Source organism: Triticum aestivum, chromosome 4B (assembly GCF_018294505.1).
Source record: "Triticum aestivum cultivar Chinese Spring chromosome 4B, IWGSC CS RefSeq v2.1, whole genome shotgun sequence".
Classification (NCBI taxonomy): Eukaryota; Viridiplantae; Streptophyta; class Magnoliopsida; order Poales; family Poaceae; genus Triticum; species Triticum aestivum.
This window is the reverse complement of record NC_057804.1, coordinates 107,275,587-107,297,439: the sequence shown is the minus strand read 5'-3', so window position 1 is coordinate 107,297,439 and position 21,853 is coordinate 107,275,587. Positions and strand designations below refer to the sequence as shown.

General features: G+C 45.8%; 3 protein-coding genes across 3 annotated transcripts in view; 2 read left to right on the top strand and 1 right to left on the bottom strand.

Annotated features, from left to right (window-relative positions):
* Positions 1-3,927: 3,927 nt before the first annotated feature.
* On the bottom strand, positions 3,928-6,251 carry LOC543462 (proteasome subunit beta type-4). Its single transcript, XM_044512785.1, has 6 exons — positions 6,022-6,251; positions 5,042-5,118; positions 4,840-4,969; positions 4,578-4,749; positions 4,298-4,483; positions 3,928-4,187 (listed from the first exon to the last, which is right to left on the bottom strand). Exons 1-6 carry the CDS (start codon positions 6,072-6,074, stop codon positions 4,074-4,076), a joined length of 732 nt encoding a protein of 243 aa, XP_044368720.1. The 5' UTR covers positions 6,075-6,251; the 3' UTR covers positions 3,928-4,073.
* Positions 6,252-6,343: 92 nt separating this feature from the next.
* LOC123090007 (ubiquitin C-terminal hydrolase 12) overlaps positions 6,344-21,853 on the top strand; it is a 22,632-nt gene continuing 7,122 nt past the window's right edge. The window contains exons 1-8 of the mRNA XM_044511504.1: positions 6,344-6,547; positions 6,637-6,759; positions 8,309-8,431; positions 8,574-8,615; positions 8,751-8,839; positions 8,929-9,037; positions 9,131-9,199; positions 9,282-9,386. Coding sequence (XP_044367439.1) covers positions 6,521-6,547; positions 6,637-6,759; positions 8,309-8,431; positions 8,574-8,615; positions 8,751-8,839; positions 8,929-9,037; positions 9,131-9,199; positions 9,282-9,386 — 687 coding nt within the window. The 5' untranslated portion in view covers positions 6,344-6,520. The remainder of the gene's footprint in view (positions 6,548-6,636; positions 6,760-8,308; positions 8,432-8,573; positions 8,616-8,750; positions 8,840-8,928; positions 9,038-9,130; positions 9,200-9,281; positions 9,387-21,853) is intronic.
* LOC123091311 (uncharacterized) lies at positions 9,558-12,043 on the top strand. Its single transcript, XM_044512787.1, has 3 exons — positions 9,558-11,317; positions 11,399-11,575; positions 11,660-12,043. The coding sequence occupies exons 1-3, from the start codon at positions 11,267-11,269 to the stop codon at positions 11,936-11,938; spliced, it is 507 nt and encodes a 168-aa protein (XP_044368722.1). The 5' UTR covers positions 9,558-11,266; the 3' UTR covers positions 11,939-12,043.

Here is a 21,853-nt window from a genome sequence, read left to right as displayed (position 1 = left end):
TTATTATTATTATTTGGATTTCATACAAGTCTCCCCTTCTATGTACTTTGTTATTTAACCTCCCCTGCGGAGTGACGCGAGGGCCTTCTCTTGGCTCAAATATCTTTTCCCAATTAAACATTTCATCATCATTGTGGAGATGGTAATCGGGTGTGCTTGATAAAATCATTATTATTATTTTCTAGGAAGGGATTGCTCATGGCAAAATACAGAGTGTACATCAAAATTAACCCAATATTTTTTTCGATAAAGAATTAGCACCCCGCATAGGAATACGGTTTACAAATCACATCTCCGTGGACCAAGACCGATCAAGTTAACGAGATATCAACACTATTGCAGAGATCAGCACCATGGTCTGTAACAAAATATACGTGGAACAATTTACATTGTATTGTGATCTAATCTCTTCTAATCTACTCCCGAAGCAGCAATCGATCACGGCGACTAGCCGCTGAGGAGCCTCCGGTATCCCTGCGGCGGCCGGGGTACGAGTGATGAGCAGCCGCGACTCTGCTCGCTGTTGGTGAGCCATTTCTTGGCAGTGCGAAGCAGACCCGACCGATGCCGCCTCTGCTGCTCGATCTCGATGGCGTCGCTAAGGCGGAGCTCCACCGTGTCGCGCAGCGAGGCGTCGTGCGGGCAGGCCTTCACGGCCCGTGCCGCCACGGTGCGCGCGCGCCTGGCGTCCCCGTGACGGAGCTCGAACGCGAGGTACGCGCACCAGTAGTCGCCGTACTCGTCGGCGGTGGTGCCGTCGTCGTCCTTGCGGAGGTTTCCATCCTTGGCGCAGACGGTGCCCCACTCCTCGAAGAGCCACCGGGCAACGCCAACGCCGCCGCCGCCGTCCATCTCCATGGCGATCCACGTCCTGTAGACAGACGCGTAGTCCTTGACGCAGGAGAGGGCGCCGCGGAGCAGCTGGGCCGCCTCCTTCATGTCGCCGTCGATCCTACGCATCTCCCGCGCCGTCTCGCACCATCGCAGCGCCTGGGCGCGCGCGGGCTTGGTGGCGTCCAAGAACTCGTAGACGCTCTGCCGCCGTCGCCGTTGGGCCTCGTCGAGTACAGCCATCCCCATCGCCTGGACGAACGGAAGCAGAGAGTCGCGGATGCGCCCTGGATGGATCCCTGGTCAATGTCTAGCAATTAGGGCACTGAGTTCCTGAGGCGAATAGCAGCGCGAGGGCGGCAATTTGTAAGGGGGTTCCAGTTCCACCCCAAGTCGTCTTCGGAGACGAACCCAGGCTGCTGAATCCTCTCGGATTCTGTGGATTCACGTCTCTGTTGCCGAGATGAATCCAAGCATATTTGGACGGCTGTGATCATACAGAAAAACAGAACCAGTGAATCACTAGGCGTTCATCTCCTAGTCGAGATGAGTCTGACATTTAATCGGAGCGGTATTTGGATTTTTTTTGGGGGGAAACGCTACTTGACGCTCAGAATTTAGATTGTACTCCCTCCGTAAACTAATATAAGAGCATTTAGATCACTCTAGTATAAACTAGTAAAATCTTGTACGCACAATAATGCGCCCAATATAAATTTAGTCAAATCACTTTAGGGCAAGTCCAAGCGTGGTTGATCAAAACACGCATCAACGACAGACTTGTCCACTAACAGTGATTGGGGCGGTCGTCATCCAACTGGAGTTACCAAATGTCTTATCAAATTTGAACGGATATTTTACAAAAGCAAACGAAATTCATGCAAACCGAACGATATTTATTAAATTTTAATAAATTATAACCAAAAGGACAAAATTAAACAAAGTTTTAACAAAACCATTTTTAAAAACAAATGCAAACAAGGTGAGGTACCTGGCGGTGACCTTGAAGGCATAGCCTTTGAGGCCGCTAACACCTTCGTCGTTCGCAACGCCATTGCTGCCATTATCGTCGTCCTTCTAGTGGTGAAACACCGTCGTCCGCAAGGCGTCGCGACAACCTTGATGGCCGCCGCTGCACACTCGCAATGCAGCTGCTCGACCTCCTATGCCCGGCACAAAGCCTTAGCATGGGGGTGACGCTCGTTCGCAACAACGGACTCCACGTATCACCCGCCTATGAGCTAGGCTAATTGCTCAGCCTCCTCAATCTCCACTTTGAGGAGATGGTTGTTGATCCGACGGCGATGGCAGGCGAAGGTCTTTGTGGTGGTTTTGGACCGGCCAATGGTCAGACCTCCGCGAATGCTGAGTCTGCCAAGACCCGGGCAGCGTGACCACCGACCACGCAATCGATGCCTGACGTGTTGCCTCGGAGGCTGCCATCACTATGGAGGAGCCGCCACCATCAAGGTAGTAGGCGAGGCGGTCGCGAGACTTGGCGATCGCCAAGGAGGTTGGGTCCCCTCCTTGACGGCAACCAGGTGCACTAGCTCCCAGACTACCAACAAGGCGGGACCGGCTGTGCCAACTCCTTGTCACGGCAAAGACGGTTGTACGTGCGAGGATGACAGCTCCGCCTTGATACACGGCTCGAGAGGCTCTGCTCCCGTATAATGAAAGGCGCAATATAGTTGTTGTTTTTTTGTTTGTAGGGAAGGCGCAATAGAGTTGGGACGTAAAGAAATCGACGAGTATCATATACGCTTTTTTTTAGAAAACTTCCGATCTATTCATTTTCGATCATGCATGGTAGTACAACTAACACCAGAAATAATAAAAATCACATCCAAATTCGTAGACCACCTAAGAAATGAAGCGAGCCGAAGGTGCGCCGCTGTCATCGCCTCTCCATCACCGGAGCCGGGCAAAAAATTTTGTAGTAAACTACCAGGAAGTCGCCGTGCTAAGGCCTCATAGGATCAGCGCAGCAGAACAACAACCACCACCGATGAAGAGTTGCGTAGATCAGAACAATCCAACCTAAAGACACAAAAACATAGACAAAGATGGCCAGATCCAAGCAAATCCACCAAAGACAAATCTGCCGGAGACACACTTCCACACGTCCACCGACAATGCTAGAAGCACCATCGAAGCGGGGCCTAGACAAGAAGAACCTTATTCCATCTTCAGGGAGCCGCCGCTATCTCAGCTTCCTGAGCAGGACACAAACCCTAACAAAACTTTAAAAAAATCCTCCCACTAGCACGAACCGGGATCCACTCCGCCCCCATGGCCACCGAAGATGAGGCGGACCGACGGCGGCGCCAACGGGAGGGAGGCAGAGAAACCCTAACCTTTTTGGGTAGGCAGCAGCTAGAGGTGGATGGACTAGCCTAGCTGGCAAACTGCTCGTTTTCACACCCAACGCTTAGTTGTTAGTCATTTGTTGAGAACAATGACAATTTTTTTTCAACATAGTACAATCGCTTAGTTGTTAGTCATTTGTAGTACAATCGCAGAAGCTCACATCAACGCATATATACTAACCCCTTTGAACAACGACCAGACAGTTCTCTCTGTGTACATTCTATTGTCTCCTGGAACAAGAAAAATAGTGGAACAACAACCCTGGGTGGTGTCAGAAAACAACCCTGGGTGGTGCTGTCCATGCCTTCTCTGAAATTCTCACTATCCGTTTCGAGTAGCAAGTTCTGTTGTGATTTTAATTTTCAGCATCTCTTTCTTCTGTGTTCCATGACAGTCGACTAAGGATCATCCAATTTGACGGTAGATGTTACACAGAAGAGAACACCGCGCATATTCCAAATTTCTAAAGACATAATCATGATTACGGGGGCAATGGTGTATCCACTCTCGCTCCAGATTGTATGTGCCGTCATGAATCATTACTTCTGCCACCATGGTGATCTTGGGTGAACAAATTATTTTGAAGAGAAAAAAGAACAGGTTTCGACTATGAAAGGGCAGCCAAAACAAGTCAAATGGAGCGCGGTTTGGGAGCAGGCACTGCACCCTCGGCCAGCACTCCAGATTGATCCAGAGTGAAGAGGCATCATCATACAAGACATGATCTACCTTAAACGTTCACAAGACTTTAAGTCAAATTATAAACATGTCATACAAAGCAAATGTGGAGTCCAGTCGTATTCAGATCAAACGCTCACAAGGGCTGAAACTGTTTCAGCAGCACAGTTTGCTTCGTTTCCTAGCTCATGGCCTTACCATGTTCCTACAGCACCCTTGGATGGGTTCTCAAAGGCGGCAAACCCCCAGTTGGTCTTCAGGGCATACGGCGGGTAGATGGTTGATCCCTCGGTTGTGATCTTGGCAATCTGTCGTGCAAAAGCATAATGTTACAACAATTCAGTAGCTACAGACCGTAATCTGCCAAACTTTCTTCTAGGCGATAGTGAGTTCACTAATAAGAATGACAAGTTGTAACCTGGAATTTGTTGATGGATGACCGGTCACGGTACAGCAGGACCAGCAAGCACTTCTCAATCAGCTTAACAGCTTCTTCAAAAGTCATGTCCTCGCGCCATTCACCACGAAGTATTGGGATTGCCATATGGTTCCCAAATCCAGTGGCAATGTGGTTTTCCTCAAAGTGTGTACCAATCATGTTAACCTGAACACCAAAAATTAGGCATAAGATAAAATGCTGACAAACCGGCAGAAGTAAAAAAGAACAGTAGTACTATCCTTTTGAATGAATAATATACCATGCCAAGATACTTCTCATCGCCCTTTGGGCCCTTTTTCACTCCACCAAGCACCAGGGAGTTCCATAGAGGGTCAAACTTATTGCGCCTGTTGTACATTACTCTTGTCAGGTAGGCATGGATTTCCTTGGGGCCCAATGAGTTGCCATCATCCCACATATGATCATTCAAACTGAAAAGGAAGGGAGATGAGGATGTCACATGGATTTTACATAGCAGAGAGAAGGAAAACATGAGCTAACCACCATTAAAGGCAACTTACGTTAATTCATCCAGATACCGCAAAATCTCCTGGAAATCACTGAACTCCCCACTCCCTCCAATAAGGCTATGCTTTCCAACCTCCTTGATACGCTCCACACTCTTGTATCGCAAAGTTGACCCATAGGAGGCTGCACAGGAAAGTATATAATGACTTCCATACCGCTGGAGCAATATTTACGTGTGCAGAAGTGAAAACTAACCTCCAGTGTCACATGCCATGATCACACCATCCTTGTATTTCATTGCAATCACCGAATTACCAGTCACATAAGGATTCCTGATGATGTAATAAGGCATCAAGAGTTAATCACGTGCATATACAAATTTACTGAAAGACATAATTGCACCATGAAAAAAGTTGCAGTTGCACACTATGGGGACAACTTGGACAACGAAGGTTGTTTGAAAAGAAAAACAATTAACATGCACACAATTGTTATGGCCATCTTGTACAATTACAGAAGACTATTATATCTGTTGGGCTGGTTAACATAAGCTGAGATAGGTGAGAAGCTTCTATACTAACACCAGAAAAAAATTATCCATTCTACTCCCTCCGTTCCAAATTATAAGTTCTACTGTAACTTTTTTCTGAACCGATATATAGAGGTGTTTTAGTGCATTTGTTCACTCATTTCAGTCCGTATGTAGTCCATATTGAAATATCCAAAACATTTAATATTAGTGAACAGAGGGAGTATCAAAGTAAAATATTCAGACAACAAGCTGTGGTAACAAGTTAACAAATACTCCCTCCGTCCCATAATATAAGAGTGTTTTTGACACTAGTGTAGTGTCAAAAACGCTCTTATATTATGGGACGGAGGGAGTAAATTGTACTATGTAAAAGGCTTTTGCAACTGTTTGGCTGGTTCCTCATGAGTTGAGACTAACTAGAGAAACGCACTAAGAAATTCATCCATACTGTCAATGCATAAGGATAGCGCATTGTCCCACATCGCATTCTAAATCGTGTCGCCGCTGGCAAAACCCTAGTTTCCCCTCCCCCTTGTTCCAGCCCTAGATCCGCCCTGCGGAGGGACGCCGGCGTCGACCCTCCGGATCGGGCGCCCCGTAGTCGAGCCTCTGGATCCGCCCGCACCGCCGGGCTACGCGAGCACCGGAACGGACAGATAAGCAAGGGGGAAAACCAGATCGGAGGAATCGGGAGGGTGCTTACAGTGTCCTCTGCGTCCCGTCTCCTCCTCCGGCCGCCGCCGCGGTCGCGTCCATCGGTGCGCGTGGGGGCTTGATGCGGCTTGGTTTCGCTCGTCGGCGGAAGACCTCGGCTCGGCTGGGGCTGGGGATGGGGGTGTGGGTGGCCCTCTCTCTGTCTCTCTCTGTATCCTTTCTTCCTTGTGAAGAAGAAGAGAAGTCGTCGAAGCAGGCGGCTGGATCGGGCCCGTGGGACACCGGAAATATTAAACGGGCCGGGCTATCATTTAGGCCCATTAGAACCCCTCTATCTCATTTAGGCCTAGCACCGTTTACCTCCCCCTCTCTCTCTTTTTTTCCCTGGAGGAGCGTACTGCTGCTTCTCCCGTACACAATTCGGTACGTTTCCCTTTTCAGCGGCAACAATCCGCGGCCGCAGCGCGCGGCGCCGGCCGAAAACCCCAACAGTGCCCACGAGCACTACGGGAGCCCCACGACTGGCAGAAGTTCTCCCCATCGCCGCCATGGCGCAGGATCACCGGACTATCAAGGTATGCTCCGATCCTATGGCCATTTGTGCAGAGCAAGAGCATGGGGGCTGGCTCCGATCCTGATAATTGAGCTTCGTCTCTTCCTCCAGGTGGCGAGGGATGAGGATTTGCGGTCGCAGATTGGGAGCGGGGGCTTCTATTTCGATCTCGTCGACTTCGACAGAGTGCGGGCTTTCCAGGTCCCGGTTGGCACCACCGTAATCCTTTTCATGGTATACATATATCCACATCCTGCCTTCTTCAACTAACTCCCGAGATCCTTGTCCAAATTTGGGTTACTGGGTCTTTAATTTCACTTTTAGGAGATCGATCTGTGAGATTTTAAGTGCCCGGGCTTAATAGGTTTCTAGTTTTGGAGACGCTAAGCCCTCCAAACTGTTACAGTCCTTACCAATTTTAGGATATGAGAATGAATCCTCAGATATAATAAGCAATTACTATAAGGCATCGAGGCAGATGACTTCTCAATTAAGTAGCACTCGACGTCTCTTGGCATATATCATAAACATATTTTTGTTTTCCTTTAAAAATATATTCTGCTGTATACTTGGCTGTTTGCTCCTCTAAATTATTGGGGATCGGTTAGAGATGCTCTTAGTGCTGTATAAAATTGGTTTGGGTGGTTGCAGACTTGTACCATGCACATTATTTATTTTCTATATATATCATCATAAATTTTTTAGTTTATTGTGGCACTCATTATGCAATTACATTTTGACCACCGAAAGTAGTAAAGGACAACCTGTTGTTTCTGTACCTGACTGCACATGCCAACTGAGAAACTCAAGATCTTCAATCTATGTCTGAACATTCTTCCAAAAATCACTTCTAGTGCTAATCTCGTTTCTAGACGTATGACAGGTTCACATAATATATTTTTCATCAAGGAATAATACCAATCCATGCGGACTAAAATGCATCCTTCAAAGCCCTTTTTATCTGACCTTCAGGCAGACCTACTTTTAGCTTTGGATGAGAATGAGATGCCAACCTCCATTATGTGTTAAAATACCTCGTAGACGTGTTTTTTGTTGTTGTTAAATTTCTAGTCCTCTTATTCCTGTATGAGGTCTGTTCATCTCCACTGAATCAAATATAGGAAGGCTAATGAGCCCTTGAAAGCATGTAATGTTCAATTTGAATGGTTCAAGCTTGTGCCTTCCCCGAATATCTCATGTAATGTGCGAACTGTAATGTAGGCCTATTGATATCAATCTTTCTTCTGGTTGTGCTACTAAAGTGTTAGATTCTTTCCAGGTCTCATGGTATCTGGGCTGAAAAATGCCTGTATAGAAAAAGGTCAACGATAGGAAAACTACCAAGACACCCTACTCCATTTGATGTTTAATCACTAACAACCCTAGTACCCTACTCCATGTCATCACAGTGCCAACTGTGGGAAAACTACCAAGATACCCATTTGTTCGAGAACCATGCATGAGGATTCCTCACGCCTTACTCCAGCTCCATTCTTTTAAATGCTTCTTACTGTTAGCCTTCACTGTGTTATTTTATTAACTTAAATTTGCCCCTGGAATAAAGTTTCCTTTTTAACTTCTAAAAATATCCAGATGATTGAAGTTTCCATCTGATGTATACCTTCACTCCTTGTAAGATAGAATGATGTACTTATGATTTTGTGCTGCCTCTAGATATAACTTGCTTAAGCAGGTAAAAGTGTCTCTCTGTTTATTCCTCTAGCCTATTGTTTCTCATGGTTTATAATGAGTTCACAATACTGATTGGTTAAATTGTGCACAGGAGGAACTCGTAAAAGAACTTGGTACCCCTGTTAAGTTTCAACGCCTCTGGTTGTGCCAGCGACGGCAAAACGGGACACGCCGCCCTAGCAGGCCTTTGAATTCCAAAGAAAAGAAACTATCTGTAAGTATGCAATGTGATCGTCTTATGTTCTTTTTATTGAAGGATATCAAATGAACAATGCTGTGTTTCGAAATTGCCTCCTGCCCAAATATAATTCCGTTTTCTTCATGACATGCTAAACTATAAATAATCACTCTTGTAGATCGGAAGGGTTTTTTCGGCTGATGTGAAGCTGTTTTTGGAGGTAGATCCCAAAGCCCACAGATCCATGCTAGTTCTATCCTTTCCTTTGTAGCCTTGCTGTTTGTGAAAGGACCTTTCTTATTCCATCCAGTGATCTTTGTATTTATGAAATTCCCTCAATATTAATTCCTTGTAGGTGCTCAATCCTTGCTCTCCACGAAATCTAAACAGGGAATATCTATTGGTGTTTTTAAAGTTCTATGACCCAGAACAAACACAGCTACGGTCAGCACTTACTTAAAATTCATTATTTTGTCCTTTTTAGCAATTGGGAATTCTTAGTTATATCTTGTTCTTGTGAATGTGACACACAGGTATATCGGAACGCTGTTTGTGAGTTGTTCATCAAGGCCTTTAGATATTCTCCCAAAACTAAGAAGCGTAGCTGGTTTTTGTGCAGACGAGGAAATAGAATTGTATGAGGTCAGGTTTTGCACAAGTGCAAGCTGCTACTCCTAATGTCAGATGGATACGGTTTTGCACCATGTCTCATTAGTTTCTCATTTTTACATTCAGGAAATCAAATTCGAACCAAATGTGATGTGTGAAGCCTTAGACATTCATCATACCTTTACAGTCAACCAGGTCTGGTTTTGTTATACATGTTTTTTGCTTTTCCACTTACTCCTAAACCCAAGGACTTACTTTCTTCGCTCCCGTTCTTCAGATTGAAAATGGGGACATCATCTGCTTCCAGAAAAGACCCAAGTCATGCAACCAGCATTTATACCCTTCTGTTAAATTGTTCCTCGAACATGTTCATAAACTGACGGTAGCCTTTCTTGTGTTCTACTTCCAGGACTCAAATTGTGGCTTCCTGCTAGCTGCAGGATTGCATTTCCAGTTAACTTTAAATCTTTTTTTCCCAGCCTGCACCAACTTTTTTGCGACTACAGGCTTTTGTGTTGTTGCTACTGTTTGAATCTTGTTGTGCCTTCTATGATTTATTTTTTCAGCATACAATCATGCTGGGCAGTATTATAATGTTTATTGGGTCAAGGCCCAATGGTGCAGTAGGAGTTACTATTCACGTGAACAGAATGATGGCTGCTGAATTAAGGAGATAAAGTTTAGATTGTTGCTTAGTTTAGTAAGGGTATCTACTGACTTGGGCAACAGATTGCTTTAAATAGGGTTTGAAGGACATGGTTTGTTAGGAATGTTGTTACTCTATTCTTAGCGCGTCTGCAGTGTAGGCCATAAGAAAAAAAGACCTTATACCTCCTGTGGTCAGCCCCCTCTCTCCTGTTCAACCCCCTCTCTGTCTACCATGTAGGTCACAGCTTATCGGTTGCTTTGCCATATACATTATGATGTTTTTCTCAGCTATGGTCATAGTTTATGTGTCGCATCTCCCATCTTAAGTTCATATTCTACCACACAGATTGTGGATGCCCTAAGGGTCACCGGTCAAGTCAAGTTTTCTTGATAAAAGGGATATCATTTACTTGTTTATGTATGAATTAAGCAATGAATTTAGTCAAAATACATAACTAAAGCCTTAAAGCTTCGCTTACCACTCCAGAATTAGGCCCTGCTGTGTCAAGAGTGCTGAGAACTTTATCCCTGGTATCTGACCCTTACCAACAGATTCATCTGACAAGTATATTTCGTAGTTAGGTTAGTGGTACAATGTTATCCGAGTGATTTGGAAAGGTGATTTCTTGTTTGATCTTAGAAGATTGCATTGTTTATTTTATTGGTATCCACCTTCTGTCTGGATACAGACAAACAATTGTCTCTTAGTTTCCTAACCTTCCACGGTATGAGTTCTATCCAGTCCCACCTGGCCCACGGGGAGTATGTCGAACCTAGAACATGAGCCTGGTTGGACATGTTATGGAAGTACAGTATTGATATGCGGTCCATAGGGCAGTGTATATAGGAGATTGACATGGGCACAAACTCTAAAAAAGGCCCATAATACCTATTATTGTACTCTTAATAGGATAAGTTGAGTCTCAAACTATTAGATGTTTATTAGTTAAACATGCATTCTGCTCCTCTAGGCACCTAACACTGAGCAATTCACCTCTAGCCTACCCCAACTTGTTTGGGACTAAAGGCTTTGTTGTTGTTGTTGTTGTAGGGATGGCTACATACAGAGTGCAGATTGCAACTAGTGTAATAATATGTTGTCCAAATTGCAATTAGCTCTAAAAACTAAAATAAAAGTAGGGATGGCTACTTACAAACAACCTTTTTGTACAAAATATGTCAATTTAGTACTCCCACCGATCCATATTACTTGTCGTTGGTTTAGTACAACTTTAGTACAAAGTTGTACTAAACCAACCAAAGTTGTACTTAACCAGCGACAAGTATGACCGGGGAGAGTAGTATATACTATCATGGGACAATTCCATTCTTGCCCCTAGTTGGTTCCCACCCCCGGGTTTTGCCCTTACTTTTCGGGCATGCTCAGTTTTGCCCTTAGTTTTTCCCCTCCGTCAGCTCGAATGCCCTTCTGTCACAGCTCCGCTTGGTCAGCACCGTTTGACCGTGACGGCTCGACGTTTTGGACACATTTGCCCCTGGGTTTGATACCCCCCACCTGTTTAGTCGTCTTCTAGCTCCCGCTTCACAAGAAAACAGAGAAGCGGCTGGGAAGAGAGGTGTGACATCGTGGTGTGGGGAGAGGTGGGAAGGACCATGTCGACGTCGGCCATCTCGTCGGAGAACTCGCCGCCGGCAGCCGAACAGGTTTGATAGCTCATCTGGTCCCCTGCTTTTCTAGGGTTTGCTAGATTTGGGGGTTAATTTCTGGATCTTGGCCTGATTTAGGTGGATGGGGTAGGCATTGTTCAGCACAGCTCCGAGTTCTACTTGGCAGACTCGACATACTGTGGCTTGGAGCCGCGCTCGAAGCATCGTTGCCCGAGGCACCAGCTAATCCCGGCTTGTCGTGTCGCCTGGGGAGGCGCAAGCACTGGACGTCGTTTTTTGGGTTGCCCTCTGGATGTATGATTTCATTTGCACTGCATTTTCGTTTCCATTTTCTTATTTAACTTTCAAGGAGAATTTTAATCAAATTTATTGATTCAGTTGCCAGATGAATGTGAATGGGCAGTTTGGGTTGACCCACCACCTCCAGAACGTGTTGGTCTTGCCTTTGAAGAACTGCACGAAGTGATCGAACATAGCTGGATCAGAAGTCACCACCTGGAGAAGAGATCAATTGATCTTGCGAAGAAGAATCGTGCATTGAACAAGGAGTTGAAGAAAATGAAAGAAATTATGTGCATAGGGACAATGTTGTTTGCTAGCATTTTCATTTGTTTTCTAGCAATCTCAATGGCTGTCTGTGCACAGAATGCACATTAGTTTATGATCTATGTAGCTCAAATGCACTTGTTATGTTATGAAGCTGTAATGAACATATGAAGTTGTATGAACCTAGCAGTTGTTATGTTATGTTATGAAGCTTTATGGACGCAACAATTTGCCAAATGCATGTATTGTGAAAAGAAAGATCAAACAGAACATAATTCACAACCAATCTTGCTGCAACTAGACATAGTTCACAAGTAGCATTTGATATTCTTCAACAACCAAAAGAACATAGTTCACAACCAATCTTGTTGCAACCAAAAGAACACATTACAACAAATCTAACAGTTTCAAACTTGCACATCACATTAGTACTCATTTTCCATATTTTGCCTTCTTGCTCCTTGTGTTGCTAGCTGGGATTGTCATCTCCCTAGCCCTGCTCCTAGTCAGTTTCACAGGGATTTGGGGAACAACTGGAGGGAGAACTTGCTCTTCACATGCAGCAACTCTTGCATCTACATTGCTGCCAGTAACTGAGCAAGGTTCTTCTTCTGGACTTGTAGAAGTGTTAAGCTTCCTCTTCTTGTTGATAGCCATTGGAGATGCTCCTCTCTCTGCTGCCTTCTTATAGTTCTTCCTTGGTGTGCTAACAAATAGGGAAGAAATAGTTGGTTAGTAACAGTACAAGACAAATAGGGCCTACAACCAGCTAAAAATCCCTGCCAGCAAGCTTTGAAACTGACAAAAACTCTCCTAAAACACTGCTTCTCATACCTCTTTCCTCTTAGCTGGAAAGGAACTGTGTGTGTGTCAATTTCTACTACACTACCTGGAGAAGCCCTCTCAACCTCAGCTTTGAATGTGTACAAAAGCTGGAAACTATCCTCGTATTTACCATACAAGTTGTCAATTGCCATTTGTTTACCATAAAACACTCTCATGTATGGCAATTCTATACCATATTTTTTCTTCAAATTAGTTACCAACTCACCAGGACCAATGTTGGAGTTTTCTCTGACCCAATTTTGCACAGCATGAGCTATCCACCTCCTCTTGGCTGCTCTGAGCCTCTCAGTTCTGTTCACACTTGGGCAGTGGTGCTCATAGGGATTTACTTTAATCTGTAAATTGAAACAAAGCAAAACAGTAAGGCAAACAGTGTGGCTGAATGAAACTGAATATGCAAACTAAATATGCAAGATACTGTCAATGAGATTAGTTAGTTAGTACTGTTACTACCTGAAACAAAGTACTGTTTCTCATTAAAGAGGCATGTAGCCTCCATCTACACCTTGAAAATGCACAGTAAACAGTGAACCTTGATGGATCACTCTTCTCTATTTTGAACTCTACTTCATGCTGAATTGAGAATGTGGCAACTGCATTCCTGCAGTCAACAGCAGAAGGAAAAACAACTCCTTCAGCTAAACTAGGATTTTCCCTGTCATACATCATCTCAGGCCTGTCCTCATCATCATTCTCAAAATGTCCCATGTCAATGTTCTCTTGTTCCTCCTCTGAATCTGTATCTGAAAACTCAGCAGGAATAAAATCCTCATCTATCTCTTCATTTGTCTTCTGCACAAGATCTGGAAACATCCTCTCATCCTCCTCATCTGAGCCTAGCACATCATCAGGCTCAGCCTCCTCAATCATAGGCTCTAAAGGAATTTTAGTGTCTTTGCAGCCAGGTTGCCTTGGTACATTTGCAGTAGGAGTTGCAGGTGGATTGCAAGTACTACTAGGGGGTGTTGACCTGCTCCTAGAAGTACTTCCTGCAACATATGTTTTAGATGTTGCTTTAGAGGCAGGGGGCTTTGCTGCTGTAGTTGCTGCTTCTGCTCTACATCTCTGAATTACAGTAATTTCAACATTTGCAGTTTTCGAATCAGCATATGTAGCAAACATTACACCTAACTCATCATCACACTGTAGAGGATTCCAAGTAGCTTTCTCTACATTCCAGAATCTGAACTTAGCTGCATCATGCATACCCCAAGGATATTTCCTATAGATTGTAGACCTAAAATCATTGAAAGAACTTGTGCAGTCCACCACTAGAGGGAAACTGAAGCTTGCATCATGTCCCTTAGTACCACCCTTTGCTAAAAGAGTGGTCTCCATTCTAATTGTCAGAAAGAACGCACGCGATGGATCCATCCTACGATTGTGAACACAACCGAAGTCATGGAATGCACCTTTCTAATCATGGAAACAGATGAGTAAGTACTGGATCTGGAAACTTACCCTACTGGGATCTCCTGCCTTGAATCTGTCGTGCAGTCACTCCTCATGGCATCGTCACCGCCACCACCACCGCTGTGCGAAGAGCGTGTCTCCACCATCACCGCCGCGTGATGTAGATCCGGCGATGTGGACATCACGACATCGAGGCCATGGTTTCTGTGGGAGCCCACGTCGCCGCCGAGTGCTAGGGTTTGGGTCGCCTTTGTCGTCGCCGATCTAGGGTTCGGGGCTGGGATAAGACAGAGGGAGGGGAAATGGCAACTACACTGTCTAATCTATGTGGACCCACTTGTAAGGAAGGCCCAGGGGCAACCAGTGTCCAAAACGTCTAGCCGTCACGGTCAAACGGCGCTGACCAAGCGGAGCTGTGACAGAAGGGCATTCGAGCTGACGGAGGGGAAAAACTAAGGGCAAAACTGAGCATGCCCGAAAAGTAAGGGCAAAACCCGGGGGTGTGAACCAACTAGGGGCAAAGATGCAATTATCCTGTGACGCCCGGATAATTAGACTACAGTAATCCCAAGCTAAGGATGCCACGTCACCTCCATTACTGTGATTAAACTCACGTTGATTCGAACCCGATTCAAATTCAAATTTAAAACATAGGCAAACAACAAAAGTTTTCAAACTTTAAAACTAAAATGTTCGGAGTGAACTAAATAATGCAGCGGTAATTATGGTGGAGAAACCTAACTTTAATAAAATGTTTAAGTGTTCAAAATAATTAAAATTGTAGGTTAAATAATAAAATAAATGCCTTTTGAATTTTATAAAATATTAAACTATTTAGTTGGGATAAGAATTAATGTGGCAGTAGTTTATTTAAAAAGTACCAATTTAGGTGTTAGTGATAATTTTTACTAAAACTAAAATAAAATAGAAAAGAAATAAGATAAAAAAAAGGAAAAAGGCAGAAGATAAAAACAGAAGACTAAAGAAAAGAAAAGGCCCCCCCCGGCCCCTCGGCCCACTAGGCCACCAGGCTGCCAGGCAGCCCATGACCCACCCCACTCCCCTTCCCCATATCCCCCACGACCCAAACCCTAACCCCACCCCGTCAACCACTCGCCCCCTCCCCCCAGTCGCTCTCCCCTCCTCCTCCCCGATCCAGATCGGATCGAGGGGAACGCCCCCCCCCCCCCGACGACATCGCCCCCGACGCCAGCGCCGCCCGGATCGACACCACGCCGGCGACCCTCGCCGGATCGCTCCCCCGACGCTCTTCGTCGCCTGCAGCACAGGCGCCTGCCCCCTCGACCCGAGCTAAATCGGGGGGCTCGGCCCCGCGGCGCCCCGAGCCTCGGCGCTGCTCCTCACCGCCGTCATCGCCTCGCCTCCTCACCTCTCCCTCGCGCTACTCCGGCCACCCCGAGCCTCACCGAGCACGCTGTCACGATCCCTACGTCCCGCCGTGAGCCCCGACTCCTCCTCCCCTCCTCTGTCTCACGCGCTCACCGCGGCCGGGTCGCGCCCTGGCCGCGCGCGGCGCTCCGTCCGGCCGCGCGCACCCCCGCTCCGCCTACGCCCGGGGCCGCGCCTTCCTCGCATGGCCTCCTCCGCCTCACGCGTCCCCACTGGCTGCACGTCGGCTCCCGCACCGCCACCTCGCACCCCTGTCGACCTGCTCGCCCGCGACGGCCGCGCCCCGTGCCCCTCCCGGCGAGCCCCGTCACCGCTCCCGTTGTTGCTTCGGCATCGCTTCGGCCTCCGGCGGCCGCCCGTGCATCACCGCGGCCCCCGCCCCGTTCCGCGCCTCGCCGGCAACCACCCCGGCGCCAGCCACAACGCCCGCACACCAGCGCCCATTCGGGCTAGCGCCCGCGCGCCCGTTAACCCACCTTGTGTGGCCCCTAGGGCCAATGACATGGGGGCCCCAGCCCCAGAACGTTTTTTTAAAGGAATTGAAAAAAATTAAAAAAATAGATGAATAAATAATGAAAATAATTAATTAATTAATCAATTAACTAATTAATTAACTTAATTAAATCTGATTAAATTAACCAAATAAGATTAATTAACCTAATGATTAGTTAACCTAATTAACTACTATTAATTAGCTAATTAATTAGTATGACAGTGGGGCCCACCCACTAATTAATTTTGATTAGATTAATTAAACTGTTTAAATAAAATGTGTCACTGACCAGTGGGACCCACTGGTCAGGTTGACCAAGTCAACTCTGTTGACTGCTGATGTCAGCACGACATCATGCTGATGTCATTAATTCATTTTCGGATTAATTAATTAATTAAATTCTAGAAATTAATAAAATCTTTAGAAAATCATATCTTTTAATCCGTAACTCGGATGCGAATACTTTCTACATGAAAGTTGCTCAGAACGATGAGACGAATTCGGATACGCAGCCCGTTCGTCCGCCACGCGTCCCTAGCATAGTGAACCTGCAACATTTCACCTCCGGTTCATCTGTCCGAAAACACGGAACCCGGGAATACTTTCCCGGATGTTTTTCCCCCTTCACCGGTATCACCTACTACCGCCTTAGGGCACACCGAACATCGCGTATTGCCTTGTTATATTTTGTGATGCTTTGTTTGCTCTGTATTCATTATTTCTTCCCCCTCTTCTCTCCGGTAGACTACGAGACCGACGCTGCTGCTGACCAGTTCGACTACGGAGTTGACGACCCCTCTCTCTTGCCAGAGCAACCAGGCAAGCCCCCCCTTTGATCACCAGATATCGCCTACTCTTCTCTATACTGCTTGCATTAGAGTAGTGTAGCATGTTACTGCTTTCCGTTAATCCTATTCTGATGCATAGCCTGTCATTGCTGCTACAGTCATTGATACCTTACCCGTAATCCTAAATGCTTAGTATAGGATGCTAGTGTTCCATCAGTGGCCCTACACTCTTGTCCGTCTGCCATGCTATACTACTGGGCTGTGATCACTTCGGGAGGTGATCACGGGCATATACTATATACTTTACACTGTTATATTATTGGTGATACTGCTTGGAGATGGGGGCTGAAGGGGCAGGTGGCTCCATCCAGGTAGTGGTGGGCCTGAGTTCCCGACGGCCCCCGACTGTTACTTTGTGGCGGAGCGACAGGGCAGGTTGAGACCACCTAGGAGACAGGTGGGCCTGGCCTTGTTCGGCATTCGCGGATACTTAACACGCTTAACGAGATCTTGGTATTTGATCTGAGTCTGGCTACGAGCCTATACGCACTAACCATCTACGTGGGAGTAGTTATGGGTATCCCGACGTCGTGGTATCAGCCGAAGCACTTCAGACGTCAGCGACGGAGCGGCGCGCGCCGGATTGGAACGTAAGCCTGCTCTTGTATTAAGGGGGCTAGTTCTGCTTTCGGCCGCGTACGCAACGTGCAGGTGTGCTATGGGCGATGGGCCCAGACCCCTGTGCGCTTAGGTTTAGACCGGCGTGCTGGCCTCTCTGTTTTGCCTAGGTGGGGCTGCGACGTGTTGATCTTCCGAGGCCGGGCATGACCCAGGAAAGTGTGTCCGGCCAAATGGGATCGAGCGTGTTGGGCTATGTGGTGCACCCCTGCAGGGAAGTTAATCTATTCGAATAGCCGTGATCTTCGGTAACAGGACGACTTGGAGTTGTACCTTGACCTTATGACAACTAGAACCGGATACTTAATAAAACACACCCTTCCAAGTGCCAGATACAACCGGTGGTCGCTCTCCCTCAGGGATACGAGGGGAGGATCGCCGGGTAGGATATGCTATGCGATGCTACTTGGAGGACTTCGACCTACCCTCTTCTGCCTATTGCAAGACGGAGGCTGCCAGAAGCGTAGTCTTCGACAGGATTAGCTATCCCCCTCTTATTCTGGCATTCTGCAGTTCAGTCCACTGATATGGCCTCTTTACACATATACCCATGCATATGTAGTGTAGTTCCTTGCTTGCGAGTACTTTGGATGAGTACTCACGGTTGCTTTCTCCCCCCTTTTTCCCCCTTTCCTTTCTTTCTGGTTGTCGCAACCAGATGCTGGAGTCCAGGAGCCGGGAGCCAGCGTCGACGACGACTACTACATTGGAGGTGCCTACTGCTGCGTGCAGGCTGACGACGACGACCTGGAGTAGTTTAGGAGGATCCCAGGCAGGAGGCCTGCGCCTCTTTCGATCTGTATCCCAGTTTGTGCTAGCCTTCTTAAGGCAAACTTGTTTAACTTATGTCTGTACTTAGATATTGTTGCTTCCGCTGACTCGTCTATGATCGAGCACTTGTATTCGAGCCCTCGAGGCCCCTGGCTTGTATTATGATGCTTGTATGACTTATTTATGTTTTAGAGTTGTGTTGTGATATCTTCCCGTGAGTCCCTGATCTTGATCGTACACATTTGCGTGCATGATTAGTGTACGATTAAATCGGGGGCGTCACAAGTTGGTATCAGAGCCGACTGCCTGTAGGAATCCCCCTTCCAACTCCTTGGCCGAAGTCGAGTCTAGACTTTACAAAACTTTTACTAACATCGCTGTGCGGCCCATGGGCCCACGTCGCCATTGGGTGGTAGTAGGATATTTTACTCCTCGACCTTTACTCTGGGACTCTGAACTCTCTTCTACTCGGGTTAAACGATTTCTACTAAAATCTGACTTTAGGTTCTCGAAAATACTTTCTCCCGGAGAGCCCCTTCAGTCCAGGTGATCGCCGACTGCACCAGAAGATTTCGAAGTTACTCGCCGAAACTCTTTTGAGACTTTGTGTCCGTTGCTTTTGCAATTCCCTACCACCAAAATATCCCTATGGATAAATACATACATCTGTCGTTCTTACTTTTGTTCCCAGTTGATCTTGTCATTGGAAGATACCCTGAAATTCTCTCTATTGATCGAGAATACTTTGTGCCTACTGCCTTGCAGTTCCTTTCCACCTGAATACCCCTACGGATAATTTATCGCCCTTATCGAGTATCCACTCATCCCCAGTTGTTCATGTGTTTCACAAAAGTCTTTGAAATACTATTCAATCCTCCGAAAATCCTTAGCAGCTTTATTGCTCTGCAAATACTTGTCTACTAGCATTATGGATGCTTCCCATATATCTGACAATATTCACTAGTATCTTTGGCACCGTCATTTTGATCCTATTGATTCAACATGTGTGCGAATGCACACAATCATCTATCAACCCTTCTAACTTATCTTTCCGACTGAGACATCATTTTTGAACATGAGCTGGTTCTCGACCAAACTATTTGTCGCCAATTGTGCCTCTGGTTTATCCAACTTATCCATCCTTGGTCAGAGCGACTGCTTCTGATCTTTTGTTTTGGAAATCATAATTCCTTTGTTATCTAAGCATCGAATTATTCCGTTGTTCTATAATATGATGCCCGTGCATTCTTTCTGGAATACCGATACTCACCTCAACTCCGTTGTGGATCGCCCGATCCATTGTTGGATCGCTATCCGACAGTGTCCTTCATATTCAATCACCTTGTGAGTTCTTCCCCTGATACATAGTGCCTTTGGTAAATTGTATCATCTGCTTGGCCAACCATGCTCTGCTTTCGAGCTGGTGGTATTTACTATTGAAGTTTGTGGTATATGTTCCTAAGATGCCCTGATGGGTTGAACCTACGCCTTCCCTAATCCGTGTGAACCCGAAAGATTACACGGATCATATTTATCTGGTATTGCACCAGATAAAAAAAAACACTTTCAACAACTAATGTCATTTTCGAAATACGAGAGGTGAATGAAAGGTTATGCATTGAAGAAGTGGGAGTCGACCTTGAACTTTGTGTTCATGCCCATGGACACGATGTAGATCTTATCATTAAAGCTTCTCTTAAATAAATTATTCCTTTGGTATAAGTTCATCTTATATCTAGGATCTGGCCTTTTGCAACCGTGGTTTCGACCATGATTGTTCTTCTTTGTTCTCCTTTCTCGGACAAGTCAAAATAATTGTCTTCTATGGATCAATACACCAGTCCAACCTTTACTTTGATCTTGTGTCGAGTATTACCCCCTGGTATCTCGAGATTATCATGGAACTGCATAACTTTTTATGAGTTCTTCATCAAGTGCTACCTTCCCACTGATTCCAATTTTCGCGGGCTCTGAGTTATTGAACACTCAAAGACACCGATAACTGAACCGAGTCCGCTTTACGGTTCAACAACTCTTCAGTAAGCTTCTATAAGTACGAGTTTGTACCCGATCACGCCATTCCTAGCCTGTTTGGCTATATCATTGTCGTGATGATTTTAACTGTGCTACCCGGTCCTTCTTCTCGGAGCACAATTTTCGACGATGAATTAAGCTTACGTCGATTTCCTCGTCATTCCCTTTCACCTTAAACAACAAGCTTGAGTTCGAGTTTATGTCATAACCGTGGTTCCATTAACCTCTTGCTTCATCATTACTTTGACTTGATGTCGTCGCTGATTGATCACATCGGCATGGAAACTCTCGACACTTGTGTCGTGATCATCATCAACCTTATGAGCTCTTCCAGGAATTCAATTGAATTCATGATGGGTAATACCATCCTTGCCCCTCGATGATTCCTGTTCTCATCGACCACTTTATTGCCTTTCGTTCAACACAACTTGTTCGTGTTTTGTGTAAACCTTGAGATCACTGCTACCCAGCAGTTGATCTTCCTTACCTCGGAAGTATTACCATCTCTTTTTGTCAAGAATGTGGTGAGAATTTCACCACCTCTTAATAATTCTTGATATCATAATACTACTTGCCATCTTCGTTCATTCCTTGGTCCCCGTATTGATTTCAACCGGAATACCGACAATGGAGCTATGACGTGGGAATTCAAAACTTCTAGCAACCCTATTGCTTTGAAGTGAATGGGCGATAGTTCATTCTAAGTCCTTCGCTAATTGAATCACCATTCTAAGATTGGTAGTGCAAGCCAACCCGTACTTCGGGCGCACCCTTCAACCAATGTTTAATTGTGTATGTTTTCCTCGAGCATATCCCATTATATCGTTTAATCTGACGGATGTTATCCCCTTATCCACATAATTGTGGAGATCCATCTTTTGGATACCTCGTTGAATTATCGCTGAGTCCATCAGCCACCTCATCATCCTCTCCTTGGGTTAATGATGAACTCTTGATAACGGAAAACACTTCATAGTTCATTTCCCCGAGAATCTTACAATGTCATCTCGTCAATTTGCGTTGCACCTTTTCTTCCCAGGTATCCTGAGTCTGAGGTATCCTGACACCAATCGGATCGGAATCTCGGTCAGATATGATGGTTGGGACATTTTCCAAGAGTTATGATGTTGATCCTTTGATGACCCGGTAACATGATGTCATGCCTAGCACCCCCCCCCCTCGGCTGGAGGACCAATCACTATATATTCCTTTTCAGCAAGGTTATCCGTTCATCCATGGGGAAATTGTAAGACTTATTCTACAAGTTATTCCTGATGGATCCTTCGTGTTTCCAAAGTTTGATCTTCACCTGAAGACCATGTCAATTCTATCTCGAAGCATGTCTATGGTACTCCGATGTTTCAACAAGAACATTTGAAGCCCAATGCTAAACATTTCTTGCTCAATTATCCAAACACCGCTGTATGGATAATGTCATGAAAATTTCTCTCCCCTCACCTAGAGGCTTTTCTACTTAATATCATGTCATGGTTATCATGTTCTGCTTGTCCTTGGGAAGGATATACCCCTGAAATAGGTGTATAAACATTTTCCTTTCCATTGTTCTATTTGATCTGATGATCACTTTTTCCT

Bases quoted from the DNA above. Each gene is read 5' to 3' on its own strand.
- LOC123091311 (XM_044512787.1), top strand. From the start codon at position 11,267: ATGTCGACGTCGGCCATCTCGTCGGAGAACTCGCCGCCGGCAGCCGAA. The intron at 11,318-11,398 runs GTTTGATAGCTC...GGCCTGATTTAG, and splicing joins CGCCGCCGGCAGCCGAACAG to GTGGATGGGGTAGGCATTGT. The intron at 11,576-11,659 runs GTATGATTTCAT...TTATTGATTCAG, and splicing joins TTTTGGGTTGCCCTCTGGAT to TTGCCAGATGAATGTGAATG.
- LOC543462 (XM_044512785.1), bottom strand. From the start codon at position 6,074: ATGGACGCGACCGCGGCGGCGGCCGGAGGAGGAGACGGGACGCAGAGG. The intron at 5,119-6,021 runs GTAAGCACCCTC...TTACATCATCAG, and splicing joins GACGGGACGCAGAGGACACT to GAATCCTTATGTGACTGGTA. The intron at 4,750-4,839 runs GTAAGTTGCCTT...CTTCCTTTTCAG, and splicing joins CGGTATCTGGATGAATTAAC to TTTGAATGATCATATGTGGG.